Raw genomic sequence first — 18,562 nt, 5'->3', positions numbered from 1 at the left:
TAAAAATCATCTCTTCAGGTCTTTTCAGTCAGGATTTAGACCACAGCACTGGGACCGCATTGGTAAAAGTTCTGAACCATATACAACTCCTGGGTCTAGAACTTCTGGATCACAGAGTTTGACACAGTTAATCAGAACATCCTAATTAATAGGAGGCTGGAGAAATGGACGGGATTATCTGGTACTCTGCATCTCACGGCACTGGATCCCTGTTTGTCACTCTTCAGAAACCTGCTTATTTGGTGTTCCCAGAACCAGAACCAAACCAGGTGAGGCAGCATTTAGTTTCTCCTCAGATCTGGAACAAACCCTAACCCTGAAAACCTGAGATGTTGGTTCCTTTAAATCAGGAACATGTAGGTTTCCAGCAGCTAGTGATCAGCCTCTTTTCTGCTTTTTAATATCTGCACTTTTTCTTTTATACTTTCAAGCATCTGGAGATCGGGGCGTCGAGGTCTCCACCTTCATCAGCCGCCCAATCCTCTTTTCACTGGTCCCTCATGGTTCCCCTTGCGGGTTGTGGGCCCACTGGGGGTTGGCCTCGCGACTCTCGTATGGGCTTGGCCTGGCCGGGCCCCGTGAGGAGTAACCCGGCCACCAGGTGTTGCCAACGAGTCCCGACCCCGGCTCCGCCATATCGGGGGACATCAGGTGTCTCGTCATAGTCCTCATGAAGGTGTCTGACCCGTCACCCCACCTGTTTGCCACTGGAGACCCTACCAGGGGCACCAGACAACATAGAGGTCCTCTAGTGAAACAGCAGGAGGTCCACTACCTCCATCATCCAAACACTTTGGGTTCTGAACATTTTAAATCAACTGACAAAATTATTTTCTTGAATTTTTATGTAACATTTAATTAAAACACTAGAAGTTTAACTACTGATCAATGATTCATGAAAACATCTGTTGAACAGAAAAGCGCAATCCAATTTAAGCACCAATATTAAACGCTTTGAATGGGTCAGAACATCTTGGTAAAACAGTTCTGCTCTCCTTGTTCGGTAGCAGCCACGGAAATTTGCTGAACCGTTCCTTAAGTTGTCGTTTTCCATCTAAAAGTGTTTCTACCACAGCTTCCAGGCAGTCTTTGATCATCTCCCTGTTTTTCCTCCATGGTCCTCTCAATGAACCCTCCATGATGTTAGAGACGCGTTATCAGCCGTGTAGCTCCTCACGTTGTCATTTATTAATAAATGAACTGAGCCAATGAAAGGGGGCATTAGCAACCCGGGTTCTGGACATCCCTTGTCGTGGTGCTGGCTGGGAGTGGACCAGAACGTCGTTGACCCACATAGCTGTTCTTCACTCCTGTTCAAAGAAAGTCAGACACTGCAAGAATAAAATGTCTATATCTACAGAGCCAATGAGAAAAAGTTTTTCTGTCCAGACAAAATGCTCTCTGGGTCTGGATTTGGACCGGAGTCTGGACCCTCTGCTCAAACACTCAAACCCCCCCCCCACCACCACCACATTAAGGTGGTGGTTCAAGGAGAGGGGGTGCCAACACCCGGGCTTGTCCTCTTCAGGTTGGAGGGGAATTCCTGCCTCAAGTGGAGGAGTTTAAGTATCTCGGGGTCTTGTTCACGAGTGAGGGAAGAATGGAGCGGGAGATCGACAGACGGATCGGTGCGGCTGCTGCAGTAATGGGGTCGCTGTGCCGGTCCGTTGTGGTGAAGAGAGAACTGAGCCAAAAAGCAAAGCTCTCAATTTACCGGTTGGTCTACGTTCCTACCTTCACCTATGGCCATGAACTTTGGGTCATGACCGAAAGAACGAGATCCCGGATACAAGCGGCTGAAATGAGCTTCCTCCGTAGGGTGGCTGGGCACTCCCTTAGAGATAGGGTGAGGAGCTCGGAGTAGAACCGCTGCTCCTCCACATCGATGAACCCAGATGTTCAGTAAGAATTACCTCTTGTGGGAACTTCGGGGATTTTCTCACATCTGCTGCATAAAAACTATTATTTCAGAACAAACATTTAGACAAGCAGGTTAATTTTATAGTTCAGTCCGATGACATGTTTTATTGTAAAACCGTGACCTTTACCCACAGCCTGGACAGTGGGTGATTAAGAATCTAAATCCGGATCACTGAGGAAGACGGAAACATGGGAATGAAGATGGCTTTCAGTTTGAAGCCATTTTAATAAGACAACACGAGGGGTTGAATGTTTTTAGGTGATCGGACCCCTTACATTTACTTCAGCCAGCAGAGTGAGAAGAGCCAACAACGCCACCTTGCACCAATAAGGCGCCCAGGTTCGTACATCAATGAGAGAGACGTGATTCCACAAGTTAAAACATTTATTACAACTTCTTTTATTAAAAGACCAAAAAAAAAAAAAACGAAACACTAAAAGTGCAAGGAAGGGAAAGTATGCAGGACTGAGGCGTTCCAGCAGGGAGAGGTCATCTGAACAGGACTGGTTCCTAATCTAAAGTAAGAAAAATTAAACTGGATCAACCTGATAGACCTCAGACATTTGTGGACATGCACTCTTCTTGACAAAAGCCCAACATCAACCACTCACAGTACAAAGGACCGGTCCCCCTGAGAAGCCTTCTGCTCTCAGCCTGGACACAAGCCTGGACCTGCGGCTGCCCGGGTCGGGACCCGGACAGCTGCAGGGCCCGACCCGGGCAGCCGCAGGGCCCAACCCGGGCAGCCGCTGGTCCCGACCCGGGCAGCCGCTGGTCCCGACCCGGGCAGCCGCTGGTCCCGTCCCGGGCAGCCGCTGGTCCCGTCCCAGGCAGCCGCAGGTCCCGACCCAGCAACAGGAGGTCCCGACCCAGGCAGCCGCAGGTCCTGACCCAGGCAGCCGCAGGTCCCGACCCAGGCAGCCGCAGGTCCCGACCCAGCAACAGGAGGTCCCGACCCAGGCAGCCGCAGGTCCCGACCCAGCAACAGGAGGTCCCGACCCAGGCAGCCGCAGGTCCTGACCCAGCAACAGGAGGTACAGCTTCCTACAATTTCTGAGATACAAACAATTTGTCAGAACCATCTACACTTAGCTATGGGGGTGCAATACATACCCCTTGTATGGTGCTAGAACCGCCTGGAGGAGGACATGATTCTACCACACCTCAGCAGAGTAAGGATTATTGACTCTGCACACACTGACTCAGCAACCATCTCAAGCTTGAACCATAACCTCTCTCCCTTTATACCCAGAGCACCTTACTGGCAGTTAATTGGGTGCACAGGTGCATTCAATCATGGAGAGCAAGGCTCAGTCATCCTGCTACATGTGCACATGCACTAGTCTGCAGTGCCTGCTTTGCGCCAGCAGGTGTCCTTCTCGGGCTCAATGAAGGAAGCTCCCAGCAGTGAAGCACTTTTCAAGCCAAAATGGTCCAAAGCTTCATGGAGCCGTCTGGTCAGAACTGGTTTCAGTCAGAATATGAAGCTCTGCTGTGGGTTAGTTTTATCAGGACTTTAGTCCCAAACCTAAAGCTGAGATCGCTGCAGAATACTTACAGAGCTGCCCAAAAATAAGACGTTTCTCAAAGACCAAACTGGTTGCCAGCTTTTATTTTGAAGTCCCGCTCCCCTGCGCCGGAAATGTGTATGTACGGCGGCTCGCAGGACTCAGTCCGCCTCCAGGTCATCATGGGAGAGTCCGTGTGTGAGGAGCTCGAGGATTTGGTCCATTTTTCCGTTCCCGACCTGCCAGCGCGTGGCTATGTCGTCATGGAAGAGATTCGACGTCAAGGCAAGCTGTGTGACGTCACGCTCAAGGTAAGAACCGCGGCGCGCGAGGCTGCGGTTACCTCACGAGCTAACAGGCTAATTGTCTGCTAACTGGCTAACAAAAGAGACCTTTGACCCGCAGACAGTTGATCACATCAGCTATCGATTATCGGTGATTAATCACGTGATCACACTTGTTGGTAGACAGGAAGTTGTTAGCCGGACCTGCTACCCAGGAACCAATCATCACTGCCGTCGATCAGATCAAAGCTGTAGAAGTTCTGTCGTTTGGTCGGAATAAATGAATCTCTTCCTGGTTGTTAAACACAGAGAAAAATTCAGTTGGTTCTGATCCAGAAATAAACCTAACAGGCCTGAGACAGGGACATGACCTTTGACATCCTTTGCTTGAAACCTAATAAACTAGAGTAACGTTCATTCGGTCATGAACGTAGGTCTGAGATCCAGGCGGGGCTGACTGTGAGAACACCTTGCTACCTGTGTGAGGAGAGACGGGAAGCCTGGAGTCTATGCAGATATACAAGTCCTTCTCAAAATATTAGCATATTGTGATAAAGTTCATTATTTTCCATAATGTCATGATGAAAATTTAACATTCATATATTTTAGATTAATTGCACACTAACTGAAATATTTCAGGTCTTTTATTGTCTTAATACGGATGATTTTGGCATACAGCTCATGAAAACCCTAAATTCCTATCTCACAAAATTAGCATATTTCATCCGACCAATAAAAGAAAAGTGTTTTTAATACAAAAAACGTCAACCTTCAAATAATCATGTACAGTTATGCACTCAATACTTGGTCAGGAATCCTTTGGTAGAAATGACTGCTTCAATGCGGCGTGGCATGGAGGCAATCAGCCTGTGGCACTGCTGAGGTCTTATGGAGGCCCAGGATGCTTCGATAGTGGCCTTTAGCTCATCCAGAGTGTTGGGTCTTGAGTCTCTCAACGTTCTCTTCACAATATCCCACAGATTCTCTATGGGGTTCAGGTCAGGAGAGTTGGCAGGCCAATTGAGCACAGTGATACCATGGTCAGTAAACCATTTACCAGTGGTTTTGGCACTGTGAGCAGGTGCCAGGTCGTGCTGAAAAATGAAATCTTCATCTCCATAAAGCTTTTCAGCAGATGGAAGCATGAAGTGCTCCAAAATCTCCTGATAGCTAGCTGCATTGACCCTGCCCTTGATAAAACACAGTGGACCAACACCAGCAGCTGACACGGCACCCCAGACCATCACTGACTGTGGGTACTTGACACTGGACTTCTGGCATTTTGGCATTTCCTTCTCCCCAGTCTTCCTCCAGACTCTGGCACCTTGATTTCTGAATGACATGCAGAATTTGCTTTCATCTGAAAAAAGTACTTTGGACCACTGAGCAACAGTCCAGTGCTGCTTCTCTGTAGTCCAGGTCAGGCGCTTCTGCTGCTGTTTCTGGTTCAAAAGTGGCTTGACCCGGGGAATGCGGCACCTGTAGCCCATTTCCTGCACACGCCTGTGCACGGTGGCTCTGGATGTTTCTACTCCAGACTCAGTCCACTGCTTCCGCAGGTCCCCCAAGGTCTGGAATCGGCCCTTCTCCACAATCTTCCTCAGGGTCCGGTCACCTCTTCTCGTTGTGCACCGTTTTCTGCCACACTTTTTCCTTCCCACAGACTTCCCACTGAGGTGCCTTGATACAGCACTCTGGGAACAGCCTATTCGTTCAGAAATGTCTTTCTGTGTCTTACCCTCTTGCTTGAGGGTGTCAATAGTGGCCTTCTGGACAGCAGTCAGGTCGGCAGTCTTACCCATGATTGGGGTTTTGAGTGATGAACCAGGCTGGGAGTTTTAAAGGCCTCAGGAATCTTTTGCAGGTGTTTAGAGTTAACTCGTTGATTCAGATGATTAGGTTCATAGCTCGTTTAGAGACCCTTTTAATGATATGCTAATTTTGTGAGATAGGAATTTTGGGTTTTCATGAGCTGTATGCCAAAATCATCCGTATTAAGATGATAAAAGACCTGAAATATTTCAGTTAGTGTGCAATGAATCTAAAATATATAAATGTTAAATTTTCATCATGACATTATGGAAAATAATGAACTTTAACACAATATGCTAATATTTTGAGAAGGACCTGTAATCCTGTTATTGGATCAGAACCCAGGCTGCTGAGTCTGTAGCTGACCCGAGTTCAGCAGGTAGCTGAGGTGTTTTTCCTTCTTCCTGCAGGTCGGAGAACACAAGTTCAGCGCTCACCGGATTGTTCTGGCCGCTTCCATCCCGTACTTCCACGCTATGTTCACCAACGACATGGTGGAGTGTAAACAGGATGAGATCCTGATGCAGGGCATGGACCCCAGGTACCAGATTAGAACCAGTCTGACCGAAACTATTTCCTGTTCACCTCAAGTCTAAGCGTCACATTTCAGTTTAAGTCTAGTCTAACCTGTCATTTCCAAGTGTTACCAGTCTAACCAGTAGCTGGTGTGTTGCAGTGCTTTGGAGGCTCTAATTAACTTCGCCTACAGCGGCCATGTTGCCATCGACCAGCAAAACGTTCAGGCTCTCCTGATTGGCTCCAGCTTTCTGCAGCTGCAGAACGTTAAGGATGCCTGCTGCTCCTTCCTGCAGGACAGGTGAGCATCACCACACACGCTCAGTACGCTCTCACAGGAGGTGTTTGTTCTGTAGCACTTAATGTCACATGACCCCAACATACCATCAGATGTCAGGTGATGGTTGCCATGGTGGAATGTCGTTCCCTCTGCTTTCAGGTTACATCCCAAGAACTGCCTCGGCGTGCGGCAGTTTGCTGAGACCATGATGTGCACTACGCTGTACGACTCGGCCAACACCTTCCTGCACCAACACTTTGTAGACGTCTCACTATCGGAGGAGTTCCTGAGTCTGAGGACGGAGGAAGTTCTGGAGCTCGTGGGGTGTGACGAGCTCAATGTGAAAGCAGAGGAGCAGGTGAGGAACTTACCTGACGGCAGAGGGAGATACACCAGCTCAGATGTGTTTAACGGTGTCGTACCTGGTCCTGTGTGTTACCTGCTGTGCAACAATAGGGTTCGTTTGGCCATGAATAACTATTAATAAGATGAATAAGTGCCAACGGCAATATTGAAGAAAGTTACTAGTTTATATCAAACTTAGTGAGTCAGGGCACTACCTGATTGTCAGGTTTTATCAACCAATCAGCTCTCAGTCTGTCAGTTATACCTGCCTGGTGAGGTGTGGTGTTATAGAACAAGAGGTGAAGGAGTGAATTCATGCTCTGATGTTCTCTAACGGCCAGAATAAACACTCCTCTCCAAATTTAAGAATTTATTAGGAGTACTTCAACTACAAGTAAAAATACTTCAACAAACTTTAAGTAGGCCAGAAACATTTACCTGAAACTGCAAAGCAGAATAAAGGAACTAATGAACTGTGTACAAATGATGGAAACCAAAGAAAACAAATTAAAATGATGTTGAGGGTTGTTTTTGTTTGAGGACCAAGGTTTATTAGTTTGAACCACCATCACAATGCAAATCAGAAGGCAAGTAAAACATTTTGATAAAATAATGTTTTAAAGAACGATTTGCTGATTTGCTTTTTGAACCGTTGATCTTAATACTGCATTCGTTGACCCTCAGTGGATGATTTAGGATGGGCTGACACTCACAAGATGGCGATGAACCAGATGTAAATAATTGACCTTCTTGACAACAGGCGTGATGACATCATATCCAGGTTAGCGGTTTTAGCTAACGAAGAAAAGCTTCAAAGACCTGCTTCAACAAACCCACTGTCATCTGGACAAAGCCAGCAGCTCTGTGAGGATCATGTTCTTTGATTTCTCCAGAACATTTAATACAATCCAACCTGATTTGCTTTGTCAGAAACTCCAGAAGACTCAGGTGGAGGCCTCAACAATCTCCTGGAACAAAGACTACCTGACAAACAGACCACAGTTTGTGAGACTGAAGGGTTATGAGTCTAACCAGGTAATTAGCAGCACAGGAGCACCACAGGGGACTGTACTCTCACCATTCCTCTTCACTCTGTACACCTCAGACTTCCAGTACAAGACTCCTGTCATCTGCAGAAATACTCAGATGATTCTGCAGTTGTTGGTGGATCAGAGATGGACAAGAAGCTGAGTACAGGAAGGTGGTGGACCACTTTGTGGCATGGTGTGGAAACAATCATCTCATTTTGAACGTGACTAAAACAAAGGAGATGATTGTAGATTTTAAGAGAAACAAGAATAAGTCAAAAACTATTTCCATCATGGGAGAAGAAGTGGAGGTGGTGGAGGATTATAAATACCTCGGTGTTCACCTGGACAACAGACTAGAGTGGAGATGCAACTGTGAAGCCATCTACAAGAAGAGACAGAGCAGACTGTACTTCTTGAGGAAGCTTAGGACCTTCAGTGTTTGCAGCAAGATGCTGCAGATCTTCTATAAGTCTGTTGTGGAGAGTCTGATCTCTTCTGCCATCATCTGCTGGGGAAGCAGCATCAGAACCAGGGACTTAAAAAAGCTCAACAAGCTGATAAAGAAGGCTGGTTCTGTTCTGGGGACTCCTCTGGAACCTCTGGAGATCATTGTGGAAAGATGGATTCTTAATAAAATGAAGAACATCATGAAGAACCCTGAGCATCCTCTTCATCAGACCTGCCCACAGCCATCAGCATCTACAACGGCTCTGAAGAAACCTGCAGAATATGAGCTACATTTAGTTTCCCTTTGGGATGATTGAAGGATTTTTAAGCTTAAAGTCATGCCTCTTGTCTTAAATCGTGTTGTACCTGGTCAGGTGTTTTAAACTCGGTCTTACCTATTCAGGTGTTTGAGGCGGTTCTGGCCTGGGTTCATCATGACCAGGACCAGAGAAAGACTCTGCTGCCGGAGCTGCTGTCAAGAATCCGACTTCCTCTTTGTCAGCCTCAGTTCCTGTCGGACCGAGTCCAGCAGGACGAGCTGATTCGCTGCTGCCACAAGTGCAGGTGAGACTGAACACACCTGGGACCGGGCAAACAGGTGCGTCACCTGAACCCTCCATGTTCCACAGATATCCAGTGATTGTTTTCCAGTCTTGGACTCACCTCAGTGGGACGTCTCTCTGCTGATTGACTGATCGCTGTTTTTCCTGCCAGAGATTTGGTGGATGAAGCCAAAGATTTCCACCTGGTGCTGGAGCGCCGTCCTCATCTTCCCTCCTTTAAAACCAGACAGAGGTGCTGCACGTCCATCTCCGGGCTCATTTACGCTGTGGGAGGACTGAACAGCTCAGGTAGCTCCTCAACTGTTACCTCAGGTGACTCACCTGAGCCCAGGTAAAGCTGATTTAGCTGTTTCTCTTGCAGGTGACTCTTTAAACTTAGTGGAGGTGTTTGACCCAGTGGGGAACTTCTGGGAGCGCTGTCAGCCAATGAGGACAGCTCGCAGTCGAGTGGGTGTGGCCGTTGTTAATGGGCTGCTGTATGCCATTGGTGGATACGATGGCCAATCACGGCTTAGCACAGTGGAGGTGTACAACCCAGAGACAGACAGCTGGACTCGGGTGTCGAGCATGAACAGCCAGCGCAGGTCAGTGGTCCAACTGATATACGATCAATACAGCCATCAACTCGCTGATCAATAATCTGAAGCTGCTGTCACCCTCAGCGCCATGGGAACGGTTGTGATTGACGGACACATCTATGTGTGCGGCGGCTACGATGGGAAGTCCTCTCTGAACTCAGTGGAGTGTTACTCTCCAGAAACCGACAGGTGAGTTCACCTGGGGGTGTCACGTTTCAGTAAGACCACATGTCTGTTTGGGAAAAATGACAAGTTTGATCGTTATGATCATTTTAAATTGACGCGCAGAGAACAGCTGACTCAAAGATGTCTCTCATTCTTGGACTCTAGAAAAACGGCATCTTTGTGAAGCAGGTAAAATATTTGTGTTTACATGAACAGCAGCTATGAAGATCAGTTGCTGTTCAAACTGATGAATGTTTTCTGTGTTCAGACAGCAGGGGGCGATGCTGCTGTCTGTGGTGATCAGTTTTTATGACTCTTGTAATGGGGGGTTTTCATTGATGTCGCTGAAGTCGGCGGTCCGCCATCTTGGGTGTCTCCGTATGGCTTCACACTTTTCACAACATTTCATACGTTTTCAACCATGGATCCATATCTAGAGTTGGTACAGCCTCCGGAAAAGGGCGTGTACCTCAAGAAAATTATGGTCATCAACAAGGTGGATCCTTATGTTGGTGTGTTTCGCACAAATCCGGACGATTGGCTGCACATCAATTTTACACAAGTAATTATGCAAAAAAAAATTTTTGGCCACAACATGGGCAAAAATCCATAATAAGTTTAATATTGCCTTTTATAGGATAATTACGCGGTCGTTATATTACTAGATAAAACATTTACAGTATAACAGTAAATGAATTAGCACTGAGTGCAGCCAGCTCACAATCAACTGGTCTTGGCAGAATAGTTTCCAGAATAATATCACGATACATCTAGAAGAACTTTATTTATTTACCTGTCACAAAATTTGGCCTGCACACTCAGAAGTGAGTGAGGTTCAAAATCGGCCCTGGATATCCGGTCCAGCCGCAGTAGTCAACGTTGTGTACTCAGTGGTTTTGTTTTCTCACACTGATTTTCTATCAGGCTGCCAGACGACAGGTTGCCAGACGACAGGTTGTCAGACGATAGGCCACCAGACGATAGGTTGTCAGACGATAGGCTGTCAGACGATAGGCTGCCAGACGATAGGCTGCCAGACGATAGGCTGCCAGACGATAGGCTGCCAGACGACAGGCTGCCAGACGACAGGTTGTCAGACGATAGGCTGCCAGACGATAGGTTGTCAGACGATAGGCTGTCAGACGATAGGCTGACAGACGATAGGCTGCCAGACGATAGGCTGTCAGACGATAGGCTGCCAGACGATAGGCTGTCAGACGATAGGCTGCCAGACGATAGGCTGCCAGACGATAGGCTGACAGACGATAGGCTGCCAGACGATAGGCTGACAGACGATAGGCTGCCAGACGATAGGCTGCCAGACGATAGGCTGCCAGACGATAGGCTGTCAGACGATAGGCTGCCAGACGATAGGCTGCCAGACGATAGGCTGCCAGACGATAGGCTGTCAGACGATAGGCTGCCAGACGATAGGCTGCCAGACGATAGGCTGACAGACGATAGGCTGCCAGACGATAGGCTGACAGACGATAGGCTGCCAGACGATAGGCTGACAGACGATAGGCTGCCAGACGATAGGCTGACAGACGATAGGCTGCCAGACGATAGGCTGCCAGACGATAGGCTGCCAGACGATAGGCTGTCAGACGATAGGCTGCCAGACGATAGGCTGTCAGACGATAGGCTGCCAGACGATAGGCTGCCAGACGATAGGCTGCCAGACGATAGGCTGCCAGACGATAGGCTGCCAGACGATAGGCTGCCAGACGATAGGCTGTCAGACGATAGGCTGAACGCTGGTCTTGACCACCAGGCGCAGCACAACCCACAACTAAGCAAGTCACCGCATAGTTAAATGATTGGTCCGGAGTTGTGCTTCACTGATCAGCTAAAACAACAAAAACAGGCTGCAGCGGCCACCCAAAATGGCCATCGCGAAGTGCGGTCACCTGGCCGTGACGTCATGTGAAAACCCCTCATTGTGACTTCCCGTCACAAGTGATGCACCTTTGCTGCTCCTCAGGTGGACTGTGGTGACAGAGATGAGTGTGAGTCGCAGCGCCACCGGTGTGACCGTGTTTGATGGGCGGGTCTTTGTGTCGGGTGGCCATGATGGCCTGCAGATCTTCAACACGGTCAGTGCAGCCTCAGTCAATGATGTCAGCATGATGTCAGCAGTTTGTTTACCTGTCTGACGCTTCTAACCCTGCAGGTGGAGTACTATAACCACCACACGGACCGCTGGCACCCGGCTCCATCCATGCTTAACAAGCGGTGTCGTCACGGCGCAGCGGCGCTCGGCAGCCACATGTACGTGGCTGGTGGGTACGACGGCTCTGGCTTCCTTAGCGGCGTGGAGGTGTTCAGTTCGGCCTCCGCTCAGTGGAGTCTCCTGGTGGCCATGAACACGCGACGCAGCCGGGTATCTCTGGTGTCCACCGCAGGCTGTCTGTACGCTGTGGGCGGGTATGACGGGCAGTCCAACCTCAGCTCCGTGGAGATGTACAACCCTGACACCAACCGCTGGATATTCATGGCGCCCATGGTGAGCCACGAGGGCGGGGTTGGCGTCAGTTGCATTCCCCTTCAACCTGTCTAGGCCCAATCATGTTGGAGGACTGACACCTTGCTGCAGGAGGGGGCGGGGCCTCGAGCAAAAACCACCAATCTTCACGGGTACGACAGCGAGGCTCAACCTGCAGGCCAGTGCCGATCCCACGGCATTCTGGGAAAAACTGAAGAGCTTGCAGCAGCTGCGTCCTGCTTGTAGGAATAGTTATTGCCTTCTGATTGGTCAGAAGAACGATGGGAGTCCAATAAAGCTGCTAAGCCATGTCTGGTGCAGCAGATGGAGGAGGCGGAGCTTCACAGTCAACAGAGGGAGGAGATGGAGCTTTATAGATATCAGGTGGAGCAGGTGACATTCACACCTGGTTCAGATGCTTCAAGGAAGTTTACACTTCTAAAAAACGTGCACGGTGTGTCGTGCACACAGACTGGTTGTTTACTAAGGAGCATGCACAGCTCTGTGTGCGTTGTTCAAAATAATTTAATATAAAATAATTTATTGAAGCAAAATGTGTCTGAGTCCACTTCATCTGTGGGTGCTTTTCTAACTGGACCGGTTTGGTTCTGGTTCTGATTCACTTTCTCTGATCTAACCCTGAGAGTCCCATTCAACTAGGCTGACTTTGTGATCTGCCAATAACCAATAACTGATCTCCTCATCATCAGAGCAGGAAGCAGGGTTACCAAGCTCAGAGTAGACCTACTCTGCCCTGTGATACTCTGGGATTTTGGTTCCAGAACACGGGTTAACGCTTGGGTTCCTCAACTCTGAGCCAAGTTAACCCGGAGTTCAGTGCGAGAAAATATGAAGCCTGGGAACGCTTCTTATCTCCTCCCGTTGCCGCTAGGAGATAAGAAGTCTAGAAGAGCGTATTTCTCACCGATGGAATTAGAAATATGAATCACAACGTGTGAAGGATAGCAGCACATCTTTAAGAAGAAAGCAATGATGCTGCTGCTGCTGCAAAACGGCCAGAGTTAGCGAGGCAGAGACCACGTCAATGCTTGAGTGTGGTTAGATGGAGAATTAAAGCTGAATCCTCGACATTATTATTCAAAAATATAAACGTCTCTAGGTGCAACCCAGCAGGCACAAAAAGGACACGGCAGCAAATCAATATGAAATATATACAGTACAGACCAAAAGTTTGGACACACCTTCTCATTCAAATAGTTGTCTTTATTTTCATGACTATGAATATTGTAGCTTCACACTGAAGGCATCAAAACTATGAATTAACACACGTGGAATTATATACTGAATAAAAAAGTGTGAAACAACTGAAAATATGTCTTATATTCTAGGTTCTTCAAAGTAGCCACCTTTTGCTTTGATTACTGCTCCGCACACTCTTGGCATTCTGTTGATGAACTTCAAGAGGAAGTCACCTGAAATGGTTTTCACTTCACAGGTGTGCCCTGTCAGGTTTAATAAGTGGGATTTCAAGCCTTATAAATGGGGTTGGGACCATCAGTTGTGTTGTGCAGGAGGTGGATACAGTACACAGCTGATAGTCCTACCGAAAAGACTGTTAGAAAAAAGCAGCTAAGTAAAGAAAAACGAGTGGCCATCATTACTTTAAGAAATGAAGGTCAGTCAGTCCGAACAATTGGGAAAACGTTGAAAGTGTCCCCAAGTGCAGTCGCAAAAACCATCAAACGCTACAAAGAAACTGGCTCACATGAGGACCGCCCCAGGAAAGGAAGACCAAGAGTCACCTCTGCTGCGGACGATAAGTTCATCCGAGTCACCAGCCTCAGAAATCGCAGGTTAAAAGCAGCTCAGATTAGAGAACAGGTCAATGCCACACAGAGTTCTAGCAGCAGACACATCTCTAGAACAACTGTTAAGAGGAGACTGTGTGAATCAGGCCTTCATGGTAAAATAGCTGCTAGGAAACCACTGCTGAGGACAGGCAACAAGCAGAAGAGACTTGTTTGGGCTAAAGAACACAAGGAATGGACATTAGACCAGTGGAAATATGTGCTTTGGTCTGATGAGTCCAAGTTTGAGATCTTTGGTTCCAACCACCGTGTCTTTGTGCGGCGCAGAAGAGGTGAACGGATGGACTCTACATGCCTGGTTCCCACCATGAAGCATGGAGGAGGAGGTGTGATGGTGTGGGGGTGCTTTGCTGGTGACACTGTTGGGGATTTATTCAAAATTGAAGGCATACTGGACCAGCATGGCTACCACAGCATCTTGCAGCAGCATGCTATTCCATCCGGTTTGCGTTTAGTCGGACCATCATTTATTTTTCAACAGGACAATGACCCCAAACACACCTCCAGGCTGTGTAAGGTCTATTTGACCAAGAAGGAGAGTGATGGGGTGCTGCGCCAGATGACCTGGCCTCCACAGTCACCGGACCTGAACCCAATCGAGATGGTTTGGGGTGAGCTGGACCGCAGAGTGAAGGCAAAAGGGCCAACAAGTGCTAAGCATCTCTGGGAACTCCTTCAAGACTGTTGGAAAACCATTTCAGGTGACGACCTCTTGAAGTTCATCAACAGAATACCAAGAGTGTGTGGAGCAGTAATCAAAGCAAAAAGTGGCTACTTTGAAGAACCTAGAATATAAGACATATTTTCAGTTGTTTCACACTTTTTTGTTCAGTATATAATTCCACATGTGTTCATTCATAGTTTTGATGCCTTCAGTGTGAAGCTACAATATTCATAGTCATGAAAATAAAGACAACTCTTTGAATGAGAAGGTGTGTCCAAACTTCTGGTCTGTACTGTACGTTTAGGTCCAGTTAGAAGCTATTCAGTTTAACCTTTGTGGCATTCCCTGGATATATTCAACATATGCAAGAGGTTTAAGGTTGGTTCGTGACTTAAAATAAAGAGCAGACATGCAACTGAAAACGAGATATTTTCTGTCCCTATAGCTCCATGTGGAACAGCTGAACAAGGTGTACTTTCAAGACAGCATAGAAACGTGGAACCAGAAAGGAAGACCTGACAATGCAGCTGCAGAAAACAGGATTCACTCTCCACAATATGTTTGCTCTGAACCCTTAAAATAAACAGGCACATTGCATGTTACTTGTCCTGCGGGCGACCGCAACAACTTAACACTTCAGACAGATCCTGGCATGTCCAGGCTGAGCTGAAGGTTAACACCCTGTCAATACCTGGGAACTTTCTTTCCTGCTGAGGTATCACACCTGCAGTCCAGTAAAGTGATGATGTGAGTTGTCCTCCAGCCATGGATAAAAACATGGACTCTGAACTGTACACAAAGATGCTGGCAGGAAACTGCATCTTTACATACAGCACTAACCTCAGGGAGGAGGAGTCACATGTGACATCAGCGATCCCTGTGATGTCATGCAGCCACACCTCGTCCTCTACCTCCCTAACTCTCCTGGAGAAGCTGGCCAACTAGATGGAGCAGGAAAAGCTGAGGAGGAGCTGTCCTGAAGAAAAGATGGACACAAAAAAAAAAAGTGATGAAGATGCAGAACTTTCCTGTTTTCTGAGGAACTCTGCATGCTATGTTCTTTAAATCCCAGTTCCACCATTAAACTCCGGTTCTAGTAAGCACAGATCCTCAGACAGAGCCGAGTAATAACTAGTTATAGTTCAGCAACAAATGTACTTCTAGAAGTAGTTTTTACTGCTTTGTACTTTTACCGAAGGTATTTCTTGGATGACTACCTTTTACTTCTGCTTGAGTAAAATAAATTAAAGTAGTGCCGCTCTACACACCTCTATCCTTTGCCTATTTAGGCTCAGACTACTTCCTGAAGAAGAGTCACGTCTTCGTTATCCACTCTGAATATTCCCAGGGTCCTTCTTCCTAACTTCTGGATTTCTCTCTGTCATGCTGGATATAAACTCGTGGAACTTCTGAATAATGAGGACCGATTCTTGTCTTCTTGGAGTTGATCCAAGTTCATTGGCTTCTGCCTCTTGTGGAAATATAAATGTCTTATCATTAGTAGCTAAAGCTAAGATATATTTGGGATTTGCTGCTTATAGATTGATTATTATTAGGAGTTTTTAGTTATGCTTTTGAGAGTTAGAAAAATCCTTAAACAGTAGCTTCTAGTGTGATCACACAATGAGTGTTTATTATTCAAGGTTAAAGGTTAAAGGTTGCAGGTGTTTTCTGTCTGTATCGTGAGAAGCTGGCAGTGGATTAGGGAGGCAGGGTTCTCCTCTCACTGAAGATTCCTGAAGACGTGTGGAAAACATTTCTTTAATTAAATGATTAAATGTATCTCTGTTTCTTTGATACTGTTGCTGGGGAGACATCCACAGACAGAATGATTGTGTCTGTGTGCTGCATAGCAGCGTGGGGTATAAAATGTAATGTAATGCAGCCCCCAGTGAGACAGCACACAGAGGTTTCCAGGTACCAGTGTAAGTGTGATGTCTCCTCTCTGAATTCAGATTGGTTTTAATAAACTTGTGGAAACTGATCTCTGACTAAGGATTGTCCTTTAGGTGCCAGAAGAGTCGATGAGAGGTGAGGAGTAATGTAAGAATTAACGGACGGCCAGTAAAGTTTTCCTACCTCAACACTCTCCACCTGCTTTTTGAGAACCAACCTCAGTTCTGAGGACTTTCCTGACCAGCTCCTTGTAGGAGATGAAACTCGAAACATGGACTGAATCAGGATTCTTCCCTTTTAACTCCTTGTAGGCTCATGGCAATTCTTAGCTAATGTTCTCCAGATGTTCTAAGGAGGATTTATCAGAGAAAATAACATTGCACCAATCTGCTGATGTCCATCTTCATACATCCTACATATTTCCAGTCTATCCTTGATAGTTTTCTTTGACAGAAGTAGATTGTTGCTGCCCTTCCTTCTGGTCACCCTGCCTGCAGCCAGAGCTCAGTAAGCTCTGCACTGGTGGCAGCATGCCTCTGTAGCGCCCTCATGAGGAGGTGGTCCAGTACTTTTTGGACTCAGAGTTCTCCTTCCTGCATGTAAGGTTGTTTTGATGCAAAGTAATGATGCTGCAGTTTTTCTTTAGCGGTCAAATGCTAAGACAAAAACACAACAAGACCCAGACTAGACTCTAGGGCCCATTTTCCCAAAGAATCCTGAGACTAAAAGTAGATCCTAGTGACCTCATTTTCACCTCACGAGATAAAAGTTATTCAGGAAGCATCTGAGGTCTTCAGAGAGCTCCTAACGTGAGGAGATGTTCAGAGCAGTGAGGAGGACCTTTAGTGAACCTAAGAGTGTCTGAAGCAGAGAAGATGGAGGAAAGACAGAGAGAAAGGAGAGATCTTCTCCTCCAATGAACAACAGTAAATTAATAAAACGCTACCAGCTCCATGGTGCAGAGATCCAGAAACAATAATAAAAAACTATGAATAAAAAGTGAACAAAATTACAAACAATATCGTATAGAATTATTTTAATATTTACAGACTGTAAAATGCTTCAAAGAAAATATAGATAAATACATAAATAGAAAGTGTCTCCAACAGTCCAATAATCTGAGCTCTATATCCAGAGCAGGAAGATGTAAATGAGGTGAATCTGCTGTATTGTTCATGATGATGTCAGCAGCCTAAATGATCATCTTCAACATCTGTGGAGACGTTCTCTGGTGCTGCTATCTCCTCTCTAGCTTCTGAATGCAGCAGGAACCAGAGCTGCTCACATTCCAGGCTGGTGCTGAAAGCAGAGGAAACGATGCATTGATCTACTGGGAATGTCTGTTGGTTCCCATCGTGATCCCAGAACCAAATCTACCTTTAACACTCCTCTCTTCTCCTCCACCAGCAGGCTCTGCTCCTCTGTTCACTTCGCTTTACTCCACCTTTTTTCTCTGGTTTGTTCTGGTCGTTTTAAACCTCATTCAACAAGAAGGAGATCACAGTAAAATGCTGAGTTTAATATTAATATGAATTAATATGAAATAGATGCAGCATGAAAATGACCAGCATGGAGAATAAATATAATAATAATCTAATCAGAATAATAAAGAGCGTGTAAATAAGCTACATTCAAACATGTTGATGCTGTGGGACAATTAATTAATTTGTTAAGTTTTATCATCAGGATTTAAATATTTCTGAATCCAGTTAAATTCTATCATCAGTTCATTTCTCCCCACTGATTACTGGGAGCACACTGGTTTGTTGTTTCTTTAACAACCAATCACAGCTCTTAGAAGACAGCACCACCCCTAGCAACAGGGTCAACCACCCCTAGCAACGGGGTCAACCACCCCTAGCAACAGGGTCAACCATCCCTAGCAACGGGGTCAACCACACCTAGCAACAGGGTCAAACACCCCTAGCAACAAATACAACCACCTCTAGTAACGGGGTCAACCACCCCTAGCAACGGGGTCAACCACCCCTAGCAACAGAGTCAACCACCCCTAGTAATGGGCTCAACCACCCCTAGCAACGGGGTCAACCACCCCTAGCAACAGAGTCAACCACCCCTAGTAACGGGGTCAACCACCCCTAGTAACGGGGTCAACCACCCCTAGCAACGGGGTCAACCACCCCTAGCAACAGAGTCAACCACCCCTAGTAACAGGGTCAACCACCCCTAGTAACGGGGTCAACCACCCCTAGCAACAGAGTCAACCACCCCTAGTAA

At 46.9% G+C, this 18,562-nt stretch overlaps 2 protein-coding genes and 1 long non-coding RNA gene across 3 annotated transcripts; 2 read left to right on the top strand and 1 right to left on the bottom strand.

Annotated features, from left to right (window-relative positions):
* Positions 1–164: 164 nt before the first annotated feature.
* On the top strand, positions 165–3,016 carry LOC124870156 (proline-rich proteoglycan 2-like). Its single transcript, XM_047368681.1, has 2 exons — positions 165–269; positions 2,514–3,016. The coding sequence occupies exons 1-2, from the start codon at positions 165–167 to the stop codon at positions 2,976–2,978; spliced, it is 570 nt and encodes a 189-aa protein (XP_047224637.1). The 3' UTR covers positions 2,979–3,016.
* Positions 3,017–3,373: 357 nt separating this feature from the next.
* Positions 3,374–12,489, top strand: klhl18 (kelch-like family member 18). The gene is made up of 10 exons (XM_047369517.1): positions 3,374–3,740; positions 5,936–6,066; positions 6,202–6,342; positions 6,481–6,679; positions 8,548–8,708; positions 8,859–8,995; positions 9,069–9,291; positions 9,370–9,474; positions 11,435–11,546; positions 11,624–12,489. The coding sequence occupies exons 1-10, from the start codon at positions 3,564–3,566 to the stop codon at positions 12,008–12,010; spliced, it is 1,773 nt and encodes a 590-aa protein (XP_047225473.1). The 5' UTR covers positions 3,374–3,563; the 3' UTR covers positions 12,011–12,489.
* Positions 12,490–17,345: 4,856 nt separating this feature from the next.
* LOC124869851 lies at positions 17,346–18,474 on the bottom strand. The gene is made up of 2 exons (XR_007038670.1): positions 17,702–18,474; positions 17,346–17,623 (listed from the first exon to the last, which is right to left on the bottom strand). It is a non-coding gene; the product is annotated as an uncharacterized LOC124869851 (long non-coding RNA).
* Between the last annotated feature and the right edge of the window lie 88 nt (positions 18,475–18,562).

Source organism: Girardinichthys multiradiatus, chromosome 6, assembly GCF_021462225.1.
Source record: "Girardinichthys multiradiatus isolate DD_20200921_A chromosome 6, DD_fGirMul_XY1, whole genome shotgun sequence".
In the NCBI taxonomy this organism is placed as follows: domain Eukaryota; kingdom Metazoa; phylum Chordata; class Actinopteri; order Cyprinodontiformes; family Goodeidae; genus Girardinichthys; species Girardinichthys multiradiatus.
This window is presented reverse-complemented; position numbering and strand designations above follow the sequence as displayed.

What these genes read in the sequence shown, in the direction of transcription:
- klhl18 (XM_047369517.1), top strand. Translation starts at nt 3,564, where the DNA reads ATGTGTATGTACGGCGGCTCGCAGGACTCAGTCCGCCTCCAGGTCATC. An exon ending in CGCTGCTGCCACAAGTGCAG is followed by an intron (nt 8,709 to 8,858) that starts GTGAGACTGAAC and finishes TTTTCCTGCCAG; the next exon opens with AGATTTGGTGGATGAAGCCA. An exon ending in GGGAGGACTGAACAGCTCAG is followed by an intron (nt 8,996 to 9,068) that starts GTAGCTCCTCAA and finishes TTTCTCTTGCAG; the next exon opens with GTGACTCTTTAAACTTAGTG.
- LOC124870156 (XM_047368681.1), top strand. Translation starts at nt 165, where the DNA reads ATGGACGGGATTATCTGGTACTCTGCATCTCACGGCACTGGATCCCTG. An exon ending in CAGAACCAGAACCAAACCAG is followed by an intron (nt 270 to 2,513) that starts GTGAGGCAGCAT and finishes TCTTGACAAAAG; the next exon opens with CCCAACATCAACCACTCACA.